Genomic DNA, 20,667 nt, shown 5'->3' on the forward strand with positions numbered 1-20,667 from the left:
TTCACCATTAAATGTGTGTTTCATCACTGCAGTGTTTGCAATACTTTGATTTATCAGCTGGCCATCAGGGCCTGCTGCTACCTGCAGGCTTCAAAATCTACAGGCCCTAAATGAAATCTGCAGGCCCAATAAAAGCAAACTAGACTACACTGTACACTGTTTTACAAGATGAAGCGCAGCCTATGACACAGAGAGGAGTTTTTATTTGTCAGACTGGTGTTGACAATCCTACTCCACAGTGCAGGAAGTGAAACTGTAAGTTATTGTAACATGATCGATCGTGAATTTTCCCCCACGCTAAGGAAAAAAAGGGGGAAACATTCCTGCTGAAAAATATCTGACAGCTGATTTACTGAAGGCCATAAGGACCTGTGCATATTTGAAACTGCTGGCCTGATACAATAACAACCAGCGCTGGGCCGCTGGCCCTGCGGTTATTTCAAACGCTACAGCACTGCATACCATTTCTCCAACACCATGAGAAAACATACAGGTAATCATTTTGTATCGGTACATATCTCTAACATTTTAAGAAGTTACATGCCTTCATTGTAAAACATGTCTTTTGTTCAAATTGTGAACTGGCATATTTTGGGAGACTAAATGATCAGGTAATACAGTGAAATAATTTATCACTAGATACAGTCAGTGCATTAATTTATGCATTAATCTTCTAAATGTTCTCTGTAATGAGTGTAATATGAATTTATTGTATCACTGTACAAGCACGGGACTTCACTCACTGTGAGCAGCCACTGTTTGGATCAACAGTAGCCAGTTTATTATCGGTGTTCATGTGAATCTTTGATATTGCATGCTCATACTGTACTTTTTGTATGCATGAGTGTGTGACACTGGTGTATTGTGTCAAAAAAACCCTCTCTCTTCCATCCTCAAAAACATTTCCTGCTATATGGCAGTAAATAAATAACTGTGTCTGAACCAGACAATCCAGTGATGAACAGTATGAGCATCGATCTTTGCAGTTGGGATATGCTAATGTGTGTGAACCAAGTCCTGACCACCGAATCCAATTACTCGCTCCTACAGCAAGCATGGGAGTAGTCTAGTGAACCAGTGACCACCTTTCTCGCTGGTGTCTGAGTCTGAGTGAAAGCTCATAACAAATGAACAACAAACGGCTCAGTGTCTTGAGATAAGTGAAAAGTCATTTATTACTAGAGCAGAGAGATGACACAAACCCATTTCATGTTTCATGTAACATTTAGTTAACACCCCCCGTATATTCTAATTCCAAAAATCAATACTAAACTACAACTATCTTTTTTCATGGTTTCCTCCATATAGATGTGATAAACATTTCAGACCTCCATCTTTCTCTGTCACTTGCCCTCCTTTATCCCAACCCACATAACAATATATGACCAGTCCCCCAAAAGTTCTATTCATGCATGTTCCAAAAATATTTTACAACTGACAATAGATGCTATAAATTCCAAAATATAAGTCTGAAATTACGACAGTAAATACAGAAATTTAAAAAAATAGACAAGCCCTAAAGGCAAGACCTTGCTAACTTCTGTGTCTGGATCAATACTTCCTTCTCAACAATATGTCATAACTGTTCGGTTAAATAAACAAGAGTCATCAGAAGATGACATATTCCCCCGGCCCCTACATGTTTGAAAGGACAAATCATCTCACAGTTACTCATTGTCATTTTAGACTAAGTTTGAATTGTTTCCATGGAATTCATGAAAATTATACATGCCATATATCTGTAATCAGCAAAGTCACAATATCAAGATCTGTCTCATATATCTGCCAAGATCTGTTGAGAGATATGAAATGGTTTTCGAGTTGTGCTCTAGGAATGAAGCCCATCCATCCATTTTGAGACTAAGTGCGAAATGTTTCCATGGAAACCAAGAAAACAATAAATCACAAAAACCTGTAAATACCACAAGGCACCACTATAGGTTCAGATTGATATATCTACCAAGTTTTGCAGAAAAATATTGAACGGCTTTGGAGTTCTGCTCTGGAAACGAAGCCCACCCCACCATAAGACTAATGCCAAAATATTCCATGGAAAAAAAAAAATATATAAATGCCAAAAATCTGTAAATAGCAAAAGGCAAAACCATAGGCTGAGATTACTCTATATCTAGCAAGCTGGGTCTAAAAATATTGAACGTTTTCTGAGTTATGCTCCGGAAACAAAATGATTACGGACGGATGGACAGACGGACGGACAAGGGCATTACATGTCGGGGGGATAAAAAAGTGAAATGTTTCTCAGGCATTGAATAACTTTTATTTGTGTGCATAACAATTTTTATTGCCATTTTAAAAAAATAATTTTACTTGGCCGTGTCCCGTTCATCGATGTGTCCACTATAAGAATGAATGTCTGTAAGAACAGCTGTGACTCAATCTACAACTCATTAACACATGCTAAACTTTCCAAACTGTATTTCTGAGAGAAAAAAATAAAAATGTGTTCCTCCCTCCTCATTTATTTTCGATCAAAATTTAAAAAAGAAAGCCCTACCTTCAATGTCTCTTTTGAAAAAAATGTACCTGCGAAACACTTAATTATTTTTATGAAACCTTACATAATGATGGCTGTAGCTGTACAGCTTGTCAAGATGGCAGACAATCGACAAAACAGTGGTAATTTAGGTTAGAGCCTGGAAAGTAATTGCAATTAAGTGATTCTAGACTAATGGCTGTTTCCAAACAGCCTAGGAACGCATGTGTTGGACTGGTAATCATTACTAAATATTCATAATTTCAGATCAAATGAAATTGCAGTTGTGGCTGATGTGATTTCTCCAGGTCTGATGTCGGAGTGTTCCTCAGTTCCTCAAGGATAACCATTCACAAATGTAGCCCACACTATACAATGAGTAACCATAACAACTACCTGGCAGGTTGTGGTTTACCCCAAAATACATCCTATTTACCAGTAGTAAATATAAAAGTTTGTACACATAACAAGTCAAATGTAACAATATGTTCAGATTTATCATTCCATCTTTTTAATCATAACTTCATTTCAGAAGTCCTCCAGTATCTATCAGCTACTGGTCTTCACAGTGTTGCATTCAATCTCATTCATTTCCCCATCATCCGCCTTTCTCTCCTCACCTTCCTCCTTTTCCTCCTTGTTTCCCCCACCCTCCATGTTCCTCTCACCCCCTGCACCCTTAACATCCCCCCCAATGTCTTCAGTAGCGGTCCCTGCTACAGACTCTGACCTTTCCACAGCAGAAACTGGTGATGTCACAACAGGAACTGATGATGTCACATCAGGAACTGATGATGTCACAGCAGACACTGGTGATGTATCCATGGCAACTACTGATCTAGCTGTTGAATCTGATGTTACTGAGGAAGAAGCACCGGAAGTGCTAGTGGAAGAATCTTTCTCTAAGAAACCTTCCCACTTTTTTATTCTTGCAATCCTTTCCTCTTCCGTTTCCTCGACTTCAAACTTTGTGACTCCATCCCAGGCACTTGCAATAATTCTTTGCTGGGCAAACCAGCGTCCATTTAGTCCAGCAATACACTTGTCTGCCTCCTCTGCTTCCTTGTACCTCACGGTAATCACTCCGTCAGCGTTACGCTGAAACAATCACAATCTTTACAGTATTCAACACTGTGCCTAATATTACATTCAATGTCTTGCTGAATACCACAGAAACCATTCCAGAAATGCACATCTGTAATAACTTTTGTCATGCATACAATTGTAAACACATAATATACCATGCATGCAACAATAAAACTGTCACAATGTATTACGCATACAGCTGTAAACACAGTGTACCATGCCTTCAACTGTAAACACACAATGCACCATGCCTCAACTGCAAAACTGTTACACACTATTCCATGCATTAAAATGTATGAAAATATTACAGTTAGCCACAGGCATATGTCAAATGTTCCGTAGATAATCACAGTATAGGGCTGAAACTACACTATTTACAAAAAATTATTAAAAAACAATAAAAAAAAGAAGAAAAAAACCCAAAACAACAGAAATCTTTGAAAATGAAGTTTCCAAACATCAAAACTGATAGGTTTGAAGTTCAGTTATGAATTAATACCTAAAAAACAACAAATTAATACGAAGGCACATTAGCTCTATTAGTTCCAAGATAATTGAAACAGAAAGTCTTGATGAAGTCGAATCTCATAAACACTGTTAACAAGACACCAAAGAACCAGAACGTGTCCCTGTTCAGATGTCAAACCCCTAGGTGTGTTCACATGATACAGCAACCCACACACATCACCAGCCCAGTGAAATCTACAGTCACCCAATATCAACTTACAGTCACATCTGACCTGCACTTCATTTCGTGGCATGGCATCACCAGTCAAATAAAGTCCCCTAACTAAGCTTCAAACATGATCAGTGGTGAGGTAAGCCACATGTCTGAAACCCACTGGGTGCATCAATTACAACAGGCCATATGGTTACAATGCAACAAAAAGTGAATAAATTGGCCATTATGACAGCAGTAATTGTCCTACTGCGGCTACATTAAAGTGCCACTGACAACGCAAGTGTTTACACTTTTTTCAGATGTACAGAATATTAACTGTGTTAATGTGTATGTAATACTGACAAAGACAAGTTAAACTGAAAACAGTTGTTGGGGAAGTCTTTCATTGGCATCTAGAAGTATTAAAGAACACGCAGACACAAAACTTGCTAATGGATGACAACACCTCATCGTTTGTAAACACATCTAAAGGGCTACTTCTAGATAGGAGGCAGAAGAGTCGAGTGAGTGACTGAGTGAGTGGGTGAGTGAGATTTACACCACTTTCTATGTGACTTTCAGCACTATACCACGAATATCACTGCTGGGGGCACCAAAGAAGGCTTCCCATATTGTTCCTATGTGGGTGAATAGAACCCGGATCTATAACGTGATGAACAAACGCTTTAACCACTAGGCCACCCTACACCTTGAGAAGATGCCCTTGATCTCATTTCACTAACCAATCTCAGTGCTAAGGGTGGGCTTCCCACATTGAACCCATGTGAGGAATTGAACCCCAATCATTTGCACTGACGAGCGAATGCTTCAACCAAAAGCCTACTCCACCGCCCCTCCTTCACCTTGACACCATGTTTTGACTATCACATTTGACACAGTGCAATATTTCCTTAAAGGCTGCCTTATCTTTATGTTCCAGAAACAGTCTACAATGTGTGCACTGAAATGGAATACTTGTCACAAGAGCACACAAGTGAATGCAGACTGCTGGAACATTGGCGAATGTAGCATTGAAAACACACAAAAATACCCAAACTCCTTGTATTATCCTATATATATCAGTAGTCCCCAGGTTTACCTGAACCTCACCATGGCAATCATATATTTACAACTTGGAAAAAATGGGACATGCATCTCTTTGCCGAATCTTAGCATGATGAATCTTACATGTCTATGTCTAGATATTGAAGCACTGTTCATGTTACTACCAGCATCACTTTGTGACAATAACCCCATCTGATCCCAATCTACCGATGTCCATAGACCCAATCTACCGATGTCCATAGACCCAATCTACAGATGTCCATAGACCCAATCCACAGATGTCCATAGACCCAATCTAAAGATGTCCATAGACCCAATCTACAGATGTCCATAGACCCAATCCACAAAATGTTTGTAGCACTATGCCATTCATAAGCCAATGATTAAGTATGGAGTAACATTATGAATCCTTTGTGGATTGGGACCCTGCCTCTTTGATTCAGAATACAATCTCGTTAGAATTCTTCAACTTGGTATTACCTATTCACATCCTTACTGCTCATACCTACTGGGATCTCTGGGCTCGTTCCATCTTACTCCACAATATTTGAATCCCGGGAGCCTTTAGTCTCTAACTTTAAATATTCACCTGATTACAGTGAAATCCTCCCTTCATTCCTAATCAGAATATCTGATGCACAGCACATTTACATGCATTGTAGCATTTAATCTCCCAACAGAAATTTTCCCAAAGTGTAGCTTCTGTCTTGCATCTCAAAGTGCATGGAAAAACATTCAACTGACACAGCATTCATTTGGTCTACTTACATCGTACACTGTGACTTTCTTGACCTCTCCGAACTTGGCAACCTCCATTCTGACATCATCACGCAGTTCATTAATCACCATGGGATTTTCCTGCAACAAACCAACATCTACTACAATATATATGTGGGCATATGGACAGGACAGGCATGAGAACATGAGACTTTCCCATGCCTTCCTCCTGCTCTGGGCAACACAGGGTGCTGGGAGTGTGTGGACACTTTGTAACCCTGTTGTCTCACGACACAGCCACACAACCAGGTCACTCTGCTTTTCTGTACGCTGTAATATTTTATTGAATGCGATTGAATTATTAACCCATTTTTCTTTAAATGCTTACAAATTACACTGAATGGCAAAGAAAGTATTCACATTTTGGTTTGACATTGTTTGTAATTAAATGTGTTTTGGATTCTGTGCATTCATAGGAATGCATACATGTGTACCCTTTGTTAGATGGATGGTGGAAGTTAAGTTCCTTAACGCATGGTTTTGCATTGTTTTGCAATGACCTGATTGTTCATTAAAGCCAGATTTCACGGATTCCATTAATATCAGCACTGTTTCCATTCACACATGGAACAGTCTTCACAAATATAGACAATCTTCCAAAGTTTAAAGGTATAATCATAACAAAATAGACTGTTGTGAGTTTCTGTGTCTCACCAGAAAGTCCATCTTCCCAAAAGGCCACCATAGACAATGTGTCTTCCCATGAGGTCACCACACAAAGTCCATCTTGGGTAATCACAGACAGTTTGTGATCCAATGGTCACAGACTGTCCATCCTCCCAAGAGGTGACCACAAACAGTCAGTATTCTCATGAGGTCACAGACAATCGATCTTCCCATGAGTTCATCACAGACAGTCCTTCCCATAAGGTGACCATAGACAGTATTCTCATGAGGTCACAGATAAACTTATAATCTTTCCATGAGGTCACCACAGGCAGTCCATCTTTCCATGGTCACCTCCGTCTGTCTTCCCATGAAGTAACCACAGACAGTCAGTCCTGCCATGAGATCACCACAGACAGTATGTCTTCCCATGAGGTCACCTCAGTTTGTCTGTCTTGCCACGTGGTGACCACAGACACGCTATCTTGCCATGAGGTCACCACAAACAGTCAGTCTTGCCAAAAGGTCACCACAGACTGTCCATCTTCATATATATTGATGTCACAACACACAGTGAGTCATAACTAAGTCCTAAATTAAAATTCTTTGCTTGACTTAACTTTAAGTACTTCTGATGACAGCAACATGATGATATACAAATGTTGTTTTTTCCATAAATCATGCTTTACTTGAACTTTTCTTGCACCATTATCCAGAGTTCCTTGACAGTACAAAAGATAACTCATAACTTTCATACTGTCTTACTAATATGAACTGCAAAGTTCACAAGATATATGTATGGAAGCCAAAATCTCATGTGTAAAGTATCTCACATGCCAGTGGTGTTTCACATCAGAACCATCTGAGAGATTCTTCAGTTTATGATATATCATAAAAGACACCTAAGAGCTGTTTAACTGTGACAGTTTACATGGATTTGTTTCAAAAGAATAAACCTCCACAGTTTTATGGTCTTAGAGTAGAAAAATGGGCATATGTTAGTGTTATATTTAATTAAATAACATGTTTTTTTAATTTGAAGAACAAGGCATGACAACCATATTGCCGTTGTGAAGGATGAGCAGCCAGTTTGTGAAAAAAAACCATATGACTAGTTCTTCGGGCATCATATTCTTTCTTAAAAACATACACTGTGTACAGATTGCTTCTTGTGGTCTTAATAGAAATGCGGTAATTTTCTGAAAACATATTTCATGAATTCACTTTTGTGATGACACAAGCATGCAGATAGTGTGAAATGAACCATGATTTTAAGAAAAGGTTTCATGTGTCTTCTATACATATTCCACCCGTTGGTGGCCTGGTTGGGCACCCTAGTGGATAAAATGTTTGCTTGCCACATCATAAACCCATGTTCGATTCCCTACATGGGTGCAAGCTGTGAAGCCCATTTCTGATGTCCCCCACCATGATATGACTGGAATATTGCTAAAACCATACTCACTCACTCGCTCAAAATGTTGGTTTGTCTGTATACCAACAGGTTGAGTGAGTATGCTTTTACACCACTTTCCAGCAATATTACGTCAGGGGCACCAGAAAGGGGCTTCACAAATTTTATCCATGTCGGGAATCCGGGCCTTCAGAATTGCGAGCGACAGTTTAACCACTAACCTACTCAACCATCCCATCAACATGTTGGAAGTTGAATATTTTTAGCATCTTATATATCCGTTTGAGAAGATCTAACAAAACTGCCAGCAAAATCCACCTACTAATTTCACATGTGAACCAAATTGGTGAAGAAATGACAAAATCATGAACAATGCAAAGATTGGTTGGTTGTTATTTAATCTCGCACTCAGCAATACTCCAGCTTTAGGGAGGCAGTGTGTAAATAATGAGTCTGGAGCAGACAATCAAGTGATCAACATCATGAGCATGAATTCAAGCAAATGGGATATAACGACATGTGTCAACAAATCAGCAAGCCTAACCACCCAATTCCGTAAGTCACCTCTTATGGGTTACTGAAGGTCAGTTCTAACCTGGATCTTCAAGGATGCAGTCATAAAGTATCTTGCAAAGTATAGATACTATACAGTGAATACAACATCCTCTGCATCACAGATGTGATATCATTTACGATATATTTATTTCTTGTGCACCCTTTTGCTACTAAATGTGAAAGCATACAACAGGCCTATGGCCTCTTCAGTACTGTAAATATCGACTGATTGATTGATGATGCAGTCAAGATGAAGAAAATGATGGATCTATGAACACAAACTTCAATCTAATGATCATGACAGCTTGTCACATCCAACACTACAAATCTTGTTTTCCACCAAACCAAGACAGGTCTTCACAAATTATGAAAATAATTATGTTTGATGTTTGTCTAACTCAACTCCTCACTTAATTATGCCAAAACATCTTTCTGGGACTGGCTATGTTCACTGTCCTGTTAACTTACAATAATTCAACTGAAAATGAGAGACTCACGTTTCAATCTTATCTCCAACGTTATCACTAATTTAAAACAAGTTCATTCAAGCAAAGGAACTAAAACTCAAAGTTAGATATCATGAAAAACTCCAGAAGGAGCCATAATTTCCATGGCTGCGCTTTATCATGAGTGATACTTTCATTGCCCTGCTAATTTCACCTAACTTGTATTACAACATATTTGACCATTATCTGCGATGTAATCAATAACATGAAATGGCAGACTACAGCTCAACAGCAGCTATATACAAGACTTGTTTTCAATCTCCTTAGACAGGCGTAGGCTGTAAAACTCACTTGCTGTTCATAGCCACCCATCAGACACCCCTGAGCTTGGCAATAAATGACTGGTTGCTGATTGTTTACATATGCCGTGTGCTATAATGAAAGCCAAGGATTCAGGAATCAAGTCGTGCATTTATCATTTATAAATTGACACCATGGGAGGTGTACACTTTGAGTTAACAGACAAATAGTCTTCAATTACTAAACCATCAACAAGCCCCTGGGTATCAGTTTTCCTAAACTGCCCCAAAAAATCATAACCATATGTTACAAGAAGATATTATTTTATAAAAAAATGTGTAAGACCTTTTTTAGAATTTTTTATGATTTGATGTAATTGTAGGTACGAGGTACCAGTCAAAATGAACATGTTGAATCACAATCACATTTCTGTGATTTATTATGCTGTATTTCTCGCACCAACACCTGGATTCAGTCATCATCAAAATGGAGCATGAACATAATTGTCATGGCTTTTTCAATTTCAAAGAGGTTTTAGATGCAAAGACACTGACAATATATACTGAACAGCAACTCTGTTTTTCTGTTTTCAAATAGAAGGCATTAACACGAATGCTTACTTTTATTAAGATTTCACTTTTTCGAAATTTTGAAATTTCATCTATCAACAATTGAGTCTTATTCATTGATGTAGTGGATTTTACCCTGCTTGTTCAAACTTTCAGTTGTACCATTTAGAATGGGCCCCAAGTTTCAATATGTTTCAATGTTTTGCACAACAATAACTAAACATTTGTTTCTTAAATACCAAGATGCTGTAGTTACTAAAACCAATAGTAACTGACCTCACAATTTAAATATATGTGGAGAATCAAACCACGTCTTTGTGGCACATGGTGTAACCAGAAGATTACTTGGGACTCCATGGTTTTGCTGGTATACCTTCACAATATTGAGTGCAATATGCTTATCGTACATGATGTATTGCAGTATTTCTTCTGTGTTCTGGAAAACTGGGCAATGATGTGACACAGGGTTATCATTAGTTCAGAACCGACAGAGGTGGATATAACACACTGCCAGATATCCCAGTCTAGGGATTTTTTCTGTCAGAAATACAAACTTGGGCATCCAGTTGACTTCCAATGTTAATTAAGTTATTTATTTAAAAAATCAACATGAAAATCAGCCGGAATAGTGGAAACACTACCAGGGCAAGTGATTTTATATGTGCCACAGTACCTGAGTACACTAGCAATCTTAAAATCATTTCCACCCCTGACTGATATATGAACTTTGGCAGAAAATACACCTGTGTTCCAGCAAATGAAAATAGTCATTACTATCAAATGAAAACTGAGATTTTGTCAGAATAAAATGTATTTCTCTTTGGGGACTGAAATAAGGACAGATTTCAAATCTGTTTATATCACAGATTATACCTTCTGTTCAGGAATGGTCATATTTTGCCATCTTGTTCACAGGAAGTTAGTCCTAAATTTCAGTTAACAATTATTAACAGCTGAGGCCATATAATAGATCTATTATACGGTCTCTGTTAACAGGTTGACAACAGGGTGGGCAAGTGAAGTAATCTACTGTTACTTCAGCCTGTGATGGCATGACAAGCTAATAACTACTACCTCGGATGTGTTCTGACATAAGATAGATATGATAACATATCTACTGCATTGCATTCTGTGCAGGAATGTCAATATTCTATATAGTACAAGAATGACAACCTGCCTGATCCAGGAACTGCTTCATCAATCATGTATTTGCAACCTGAATATGCTACACCAGCATCATCTGCCTCCTCCTCATCCCATCCTCCCAAAATTTTAACTGGTCCAATCTACTTCAAGGACCATCAGCCAAAGGTCCACAAAGTTAGACTCTAGGTCAGCCGAGTCAGGTCCAATAAATCATTGTCAGCAAGACTGCCAATGTGAAACTCAAGATGAAGGAGATGTTGTCGGCACAGGTACAACAGATCAGTACCCCAGGTTTACAGAATTGTACCATCAACAAAGTCAAAAGACAGAAATGACTATACCTGTTACCACAAACAACAGACGAGGCCATTTCCACAACCCAAACCATAAACTGTATGTCGCTGTTCCTGTTCAACTGATTGCAAGTGGTACATCACAAATTATTTGTTACTGTACATGCAGGTTTCTCATGTAACACAATCAAATGTAACTAAGACAACAGTAAGACACTTCCACTCAAGAAAACAGCATATGTGTATGCTTCTGTACTCAGTTTTTAACTAGGGTCCGATTCTGTGTACAGAAATGCACCTACAGTACACAACTGAAAAAATTGTGTTGATAATGATAACGACCCCTTCAGACTAACTGACCCTTTACTTGACAGCGATCGGTAGTTACAAGGTAGAGATCGTTTATTTAGATTTCTATGTAAAGAGTGACAATTGAAGAAATGTCCTAAATACGTAAACATTATGCAAAACTCATAATTCACTGGTTTCTGTCCATGTAAAGGCTTGTGAGCATGGATCATCCAGACTAAACATGTCCCACATTCCACTGTTACTCAATTAGCGTCCAGGGACTGCCATGTGCTGCTGGGCTGACCACTGGTGACAGACTGAAGATGCTGGGTCAGGCTGCAGGCAATGCCTGGGCCCCAAGGAATGTGTCAGCTGGTCACCCACACCTGGTGCTGACAGATTCCATAAACCACTTCCTGGTCAGACTGTGACATCTGAACACCTACCTCCAACTCCTGCCTTCACAATGAGTGAGTGAAAACTGTGTAATTCTTCATCAGCAATTCTGCAGCTATGCATATTGAGTGGTTTAAACATAGTTTTATTCCATCAAAGCTGAAACCTCTGGATAGGTGAACAAGCCTAGTGGCTTACACATGCAGCTCTAACGCAGCTGTAGTACAATGTTCTAACTGAAATGATCTGACAACACAAGAATAATACTGAGACAAAATAGCATGTAGATGAATGATTGAATAATAAATATGTTTTGATATGGTGTTAGTGAGTTGTGAAAACTTCTATGTCACCAGCTACATCAAAAGTAGGAAAAAAAGTGAAAGGAAGTGAAAGTAAGAGGAAAAAAGTAACAGTTTTTATATAACTACTTACATAAATACTTAATTAAGCTTAGGACGAGCTTTATCATCTTATTTTAGTTGGCCCATGAAGGTCCGGGGTAGAATATGCATTCAGCAGCCCATCCTTGCCATAAAAAGCGACTATGCCTGTCGTAAGACGTGACTTACAGAATCAGGTGGTCAGACTCGCTGACCTGGTTGACACATTTTATTGGTTCCCAATTATGAAGAACGATGCACATGCTGTTGATCACTGGATTGTCTGGTCCGGAGACTCGATTATTCACAGACCGCCACCACATAGCTGGAATATTGCTGAGTGTGTCATAAAATTAAACTCACTCACTCTTATTTTAGGTATATAAAAACTTCTTCAACTCTGAGTAGAATGTACAGAAACAAAAGGCAAAGTAAGGATTTCAACTTCTGCTGTTAATATTCACTTGCTAACAACACATACATTACAAGACAAACAGAAAACAAGCCAAAACATGAAAAGCCCTTCTCGCATCCATCATGTATCTCTCCCTTGTTTTCTCTCTTTCCATTCTATCCATTCTCCTCCAACAATCAAATCATCATGCTCTTCTTCCCTGGCCACCATACAGGAATTAAGAGATGTGTGCATCCACAAATCTTCAGATCAGGTGATAGGCACTGCTGAGGACAAATAATGCAAAAAGCATATTCATCACCTTCTAACACCTTCTGTTTAGACAAACACAAAAATAGAAATTCTCTCAAATATGTAAATACGGAAATATCTCAATTTTGTTTGAAGAAGATAAATTTCACAGAATAAATTTAACAGGCCACAGCATGAAACATAACTATATCTTTGATTCCTGTCATTTCTTCCTGCATATAAACACTTTTTTCAGACAAATAATCCTCATGCTGCTGAACAGCCACCTGCACAAACTCTGGGTCAGAACATATGCTCTGGGTCTGATGTACTGGCCTACCTGGTGTTCCAGGCTCTGGTATGGGGTGGGGCTGTTTGTACAAAGCATGGTGGCAAACAATATTAAAATTCTGCTTGTCATTCTGTCATGAAAGGTACATTTCATGAACTGCTTTTTTCTGCTTAATGACTAGAGAAGAGAAGTTGAAGATTTTAGTATGACTTGTTCACTGCTCAAATATCAGAAAGTCATGTACTGTTACAATGTAATATTTACATTTAAATGAAGATGATTTCAGTTGATTATCTTATTCCAGAAATAAAATCACCACTTTTTATGTCGGTCAGCGTGAGAGTTCATACCATTTGTTACATAGTAGAGAAACGTAGCAAAACCTGAGGGAAGCAGTGACTGAACTAGTAAAACTTGGTAAAACGGAACAGCCAAGGTTGGTGATGCCTATACGTTTTGCTGTCTTTACTATAACTTCAGGTGAGTGTGTTACCCCGGCCTGTGCACCAGTGAACAACTCTAATCAATATTAGTTAGATATGTATAAAAGTTCATTATGACATTCTTAGGAAATGGCAGTTTCAGTTAATATATATCTCAATTATAAACATGAATCAACTTGGCAGCTCCTAATGAAACTGGTCAAGAATGCCTACCTATCGATCAGGAAGTAGAGGGCTTGAATCCTGAAAGAGTCTTAATTACTTTTCTTCGATTTTTTAATAGTAGCCAGATCACCAGATCCCATTAGTGGCCTCTTACAACAAACACAGTCACCTTTTATGGCAAGCATACAAGGGTTAAAAAATCTGACTGCCCGATGCCTGGGACAAGTCTGTTTTCATTTCGGACAATCACATAATGGTATCTTACTTGTCCGTGGACTACTAGATAATTTCTACTTATGGTTTCAAACTACAAATACAAAAATGGATTTCGTTGTGTATCTGCTCACAATGAAGCTATTAAAGTTTGCAATAATAATACAATTAACATCACGCTCTGCATCACAAAATCAGGGCAAGTGGAAAATTAGTCTGGACAAGTTACTTTCTTGAAGTCACTGACTTGGTAATGACACTTTGCCCAAGTTTAACTGAGTATTAATATACTACTTGATGGAAGACTAATCAGACAGCTGACAATTAAAATTTAACATGATTGTCAGTTTGGGTTTCTTCTATGGCATTAGATTCAATCAGAATTTGATTTGTAAATCTGATATCCCAATTCCCCTTCACTCCACTAATGGAAGTCCCTTCCAGGACCTGTCAGGTCCATGAACTCTGGATTAGTTGTTTCCTGGACCACACGGACTGATTGACACAGCTGTCTGGCAGCCCCAGAAGGCAGAGGCCACACTGAGGTGCAGCACAGCTCTGTGGGTTTATTTTAACGGCTGTCTCATACCTCCAAAAAATAAATTTGTGAATCCCATGATTGTTTTGTGTTGTGGAGAATGGTGGAGGTTTTGTACATGGGAGATAGGGCCAATCAGCATTAACAGTTGTGTGTATCTGGGCGAGGTGATATGTACACCAGTCACCACCTGTGGTTGTTGTTGAAGGGCTGTAGAGGGGAGTGTACCTTGAAATGAACATGTGTTCTTTACACAACTGTACAGCTGATCATTGGCATCTCACAAGCTGCCAGATTTCAGGAGTGTATTAAGTCGAGGTATCTATTTTAATGTATACAATATCAATCTTAATTATGTGTATACTTACCTTTAATGTTTGTAAATTACATCTTCCATCTTCTTAAAAACCGCATCAGTGATAACAATTTTAACAAGACTAAAATCAAAATATTTTTCGACATGACTGAACGGTATGTGGTTACTTTGTGCACAAAATATGAAAAATATAGCACCACCCTCTATTTTTATGTTATTTTGAAAAAAATAAACCACAATGTTAGAGTCAGAATTTGACAGATATTAGCAACATTTAGGACCGTCATAAATATGACATTAGCAACAATACCAATACATTAAATCTTGGCCTCAAAAGTATTAGTTGGAATTGCAGGAAATTATCACAGTGTTGTAGATATGTTGCTAATCTAATCTAATGCACACAAATTAATGATGAATTTCTGTCATTTCTTTATAACTATATAATTATTGCTGATAATGTCACATTTCTGACAGACCTAAATGTTGCTAATGTCAACTGTTGAGGGGCACAGCTCACATCAGCACTCGCAATATAGTGTGAATTTTTCTAAAATCACATTGAACTTCATATTTCTTTTATAACAATGTCACATTTACTTACAATAATAATCATAAATGAAAATAAATAAAAGAACAATGTTTTATTTTAATTTCATTTGTAAACATCACATCAAAATATGCACTTCATAGTGAAGTGTGAATATTTCATCGGAACATATCAAATATAGTCACTCCCAAATGTAACTCATTTGCACTCTACTTACAGTAGCATTTACACTTTCAAAGGAACATACTTTGAAGCAAAAAGATTTACAAAGCTTCAAATTATCTTCATAAAATTAACAGAAAAGAAAAGGAGCAAAGAGACTCTATTTACGTTCGCCTGAAACCACAGCAATCTACATGAAAACTATTACACACTTACAATGTGTGCTTCGGGTATATCTGCTTCAGGGTCTGTGTGACTATGCTCTGCTCATTAGGGTGTTTTGTATAACAGTTTTGTAGAATACATTCTTGAGTCCTTATTCTTTAGGGAACATTTTTGAGATTTTAGAGACATCAAATCTGCATCTTAAGAAAGACAAAATTCTTTGGAAATTTTCTTGGAAAATAAGATGGATTTACCGGAAATATTATTTTTTATGGTTTGTTTTCTTGACTTTTTATTCTCTTTGAAACATGCTTGAAATACACATTAACACAAGAACACAACGATTTGTGTAAAAAAGACCATAAAAGCATAAAGCAGTTACATTTAAATAATGAAGACAACAGTTAAGCCCTTACATGAAACCAGACAAACAATAGTTTGGCCTACTTTAAAGTTTCAACGTGAATGTCAGTTATCTCCCAATCATAGATTCACACAAAGGATACAGAACAACTTCCTTATCGACTTCATGGATCTGCTTCCTTAACTGTGATGGTTTCCAAACCTGATGAGCATTGTGACCACAGTACGGATGTTATTACAGATAGTATTCCAGTAATGGTGGTGCAGAGCTCCTGAATTGTCTCTGAATGTTCACTGAGCACTGTCTCCCTATGGAGCCAACTATCACTTATTATTATTTCAAGGATTGGGTTTCACATTATTTTTAGCTGACTCATATATTTTGGGAGTGTAAACAAGTTCAGTGCTTTGTAGCCACTGTATGTTCCAGCAGTGTCAGTGCATGTCAGGTGACGGTGGGAGGGAAGTCATATAGGCAATCGAACCTGGACCTTCAGTGTGTTGAGTGAACACTTTAACCACAAGGCGACTGACTGCCCTATAAAACACATGAATAAGTGTATGCTTTTCAAAGAAGAACAAATGAAAGAAAAGATTAACAAAAAATGAATGTTTCCTAGAAAAAAAATCCCTTAAACATGCTTGATATCATTAAAAACATTCATTTGAGGAATTTTACAAAAATCTATTCCTACATATATAACCTGCAAGAAGTCTGTAATTATGCACAGTTAGGCAAGTAGCTCAATCTGAAGATACTAAAGCTCTTGAGTGAGTGAGTGAGTGAGTGAGTGAGTGAGTGAGTGAGTGAGTGAGTGAGTGAGTTTAGTTTAATGTCATACTCAGCAATATGGGGTTCTTGAATAGAGGAAGAAAGAGATAAGTCTCGAAGAGCCACAAAATATATTGCGCAACGAAGACAAAGGATTTTGCTCAATTTCTGGTTCGTCTGGACCGTCTTTCACTTCCAGGCATCTCTGACACATATGGAATCTTGCTGACCCTTGCTAATCAAACAAGAACAGGAACTTCATGTGAAATGTGAATTTGATACTAAAGGTTTCTAAGACACATGGCGATTAAGAGCATACAATAACTCATTAAAGATAATACATCTATTTCCAATATCCTACATAGCCCTGAGGTGAACAGATTCATTTATCAAAACATTTTCCTTGTTTATAAAACTACAGACCAATGTTAAAAGTTCCATCAAATATGACAACCAATACATAAAAAGGCAACACGACACCATCTCTCTCTGTGATACAAATGATCTTCCAATATCCCTCAGTTTCCACATAAAACAAAATGAATCCAAGCACAATATTACTTCTTGAATTAAAGATGAAAGTGGAACTAGTTTCATGAGGTACTTGGTTCATCTGTTGAGGACATTTTGGCTACATGTTTGCTACTATGGTAGTCAGTGTTGATGTATGGCACATGATTTCTGTCTCCATCATGCTGGGAGGGTGAGATATTGTTCGACAGCTAATCAACATGATAAGTGTTCTTGCTTAAAACTGAATTATCTCCCCTGAGTACTCTCCATGCCTGCAGGGTTACCTTATTATTTCATTACTTCTTTGGGGACAACAAATTTATGTGTTGGTTAGAGTTTTCATTTGGGAACAAAAGAGAAAGATTTTCTTGCTGTTTTCAATAAAAAATGACACAGTGAATAATTTGCTTGAGGACACTGATCATCTGTTACACAATACGTCAGTTCCGAGAAGACTGGATCAAGAAGAGATTAATATTAACTAAATAATTAGGACAGCTTCAAGTTAGGGGTTGGGGGGTGGCTTTAATAATTGCGTGTATATTTCTTTCTAATGTCAGCATAGGATTTACAGACAAAAGAAGTGAATTTGTTTTCTACTGCTTCACTGTGTATTGGACAGATACTTTGATTCCTTTGAATGAACATTTTGCTTCCTTCATTTACCATCAAGTTTAGTAATCCTAGTCTAATTTATATCAATGTACACCTTCAATCTTTGCATCCAAGTATAGATAAATATTTTTGTAGTTGTTGGTAGTACATTTTCAAATGTCCCATAACAATCATAGAATAACAACACTTTCTTGTATGCAGTCATAGAAGTACTACCCCAGGGACTAACAACTAAGGTATCTGGAGTGAGTGAAGTGAGTTTTATGCCACACTCAGCAATATTCCAGCTATGAGATGGCGGTCTGTGCGTAACTGAGACTGGACCAGACAATCCAGTGATCAACAGCACGAGCATTGATCTATACAACTGGGATATGATGACATGTGCCAAGTCATCAAGACAGATATCTGGAACAAAGGCTAACTTTTAGCACTCACTTAGGCCAGCTTGAATGTATGCACATGGTCTTTTCTAACAACGTTTTTTAACAACTGGCCATGCTTTGCATTGAAATCAGTGTTGTGCATCTGTTCTTTCATTGCGTAATGATGTATACCAGTAATTTGACTTTGTCATGTTGATAGTGAATAATCACTAAAAGTTTGTCTGCAGTCATCACTTCGGTGGTTTTGATTGTTTTCAGAGGTTCTTTGAAGTGCAAATTTGAAACAAACAAATAATCTCATCTAAACAGGAAGGAACCCCTTGTCATAAGTTCTGAGTAAGGTTGTAAGATAGTTCTGAGTACGGTTGTAAGATAGTTCTGAGTAAGATTGTAAGATCGTTCTGAGTAAGGTTGTAAGATAGTTCTGAGCAAAATTATAAGATAGTTCTGAGTAAGGTTGTAAGATAGTTCTGAGTAGGATTGTAAGATAGTTCTAAGTAAGATTGTTAGATAGTTCTGAATAAGACGGTAAGATAGTTCTGAGTAAGACTGTAAGATAGTTCTGAGTAAGACTGTAAGATAGTTCTAAGTAAGACGGTAAGATAGTTCTGAGTAAAACTGTAAGATAGTTCTAAGTGCCAAACATTAACATTACCCTATGACTTACGACACAGAAAATACTAATTACGACTTATATATACACTATAATCTTACACCTGTAGACAATTTACCTTTGTTTGCTTTGGGGATTTTGTTTCATAGGGAGGGTTTCTCACGAAAGGCAGGGTGGAGGGAAAACTTAAAGCAGTTAAGACAAACTCAAGTCAGTACTGTAACAATGGGAATAGAACTCCGACCTCAGCAGGACAGATGAAGGCTTCAACCAATGGGCAAGCACATCCCCACTTTCCCTGTTCTATCCCCCCCAACTCTGGAATGAAACACATGTTGAGGACACTGATCTCAGTAACACATGATGTTGAACAAGATACCCACTTTCTTCATCCAGCACAGCCATTTTACACAACTCTCCCCTGGAATGTAAACAAAGACTATCACATTCTCTCCAGGGTTTATCAGAAAACCCATATATCCCCATGGTACTAGACAAATATGTTTTTGCCAAAATGTCATTCATTTTTCAAATATCTGATAACTCCTGCATCAAATATTCTTTAATCAAATCAGTCCTCAGCTAGAAACACATGTAATAAGAAAAAAAAATTAATGTAAAATAAAGTTTCTTAAAGCCATATCATGCAGTCATGGAGAATTTCTCATCTCCATAACAGTAATGACAGCCAAATATATCCCATTCAATCTCTGTCCCCAAGTTCCCAATCAACATTATGGAGGATGGCCCTGAACCATTTCAGTTCACCTGGAGTGCTGGAAATTTCAGTTACGTAAACTACTTCTACCAAATATGCAATTTGTTGCCGAGTGTGTTTGATCCTGGATAATCAAGAAAGGACCACCAACCTCACTCTGAAATGAACGTCAGCGAAATGTCCGCTGCATCTCAACACAAGAATGACAGCAACGTTGCAAAAAATCCCAAAGAGATATCTACTCATTACATAAGAGCTTAAGGCGTGTTTTTCATTTAAGTTTGCTCTCTTGAAGCAATCATCTAAACCTAAGTCTAATGTTGTTGAGCAAGCTTATCAATCGAACTTAATTGTTTCTGACACGTATCTCAAGGGGATCAGCTATTTCTTACCAGCATTACCAACCCCTGGGGTGCTCCCTAAATATCGAAACAAGATCATCCTTGGAAAAAAACATTGCAGGCTCATCTTGGAGAAAAATTAGCTCGTTCAGTGTTTTGTGTACATCATGATATCAGAAACGCTTACATAACTGCAAGATGACACAGATGCGATGGGTTATAATGAATGAATGACACTGATCATTTCAAGACTTGGCCAGATTTGAACACATGTGTGCAACTAGAGATTCAATTCCCTAATGTGGTATCAAATTGATTAGAATTATGAAAGATATTAATGATGCTTGGACATTTTATAACCTATAGGAGCATCA

At 37.8% G+C, this 20,667-nt stretch overlaps 1 protein-coding gene across 2 annotated transcripts in view; it reads right to left on the minus strand.

Annotated features, from left to right (window-relative positions):
- Positions 1-1,151: 1,151 nt before the first annotated feature.
- The window catches only part of LOC137287170 (17S U2 SnRNP complex component HTATSF1-like), a 33,709-nt gene continuing 14,193 nt past the window's right edge, over positions 1,152-20,667 (minus strand). For both annotated transcript variants that reach the window (XM_067819339.1, XM_067819340.1), the window contains exons 7-8: positions 6,075-6,164; positions 1,152-3,592 (exon numbers count right to left, since the gene is read on the minus strand). In XM_067819339.1, coding sequence (XP_067675440.1) covers positions 3,044-3,592; positions 6,075-6,164 — 639 coding nt within the window. In that variant the 3' untranslated portion in view covers positions 1,152-3,043. The remainder of the gene's footprint in view (positions 3,593-6,074; positions 6,165-20,667) is intronic.

The sequence above is a fragment of the Haliotis asinina genome, chromosome 6 (assembly GCF_037392515.1).
Source record: "Haliotis asinina isolate JCU_RB_2024 chromosome 6, JCU_Hal_asi_v2, whole genome shotgun sequence".
Lineage (NCBI taxonomy): Eukaryota > Metazoa > Mollusca > Gastropoda > Lepetellida > Haliotidae > Haliotis > Haliotis asinina.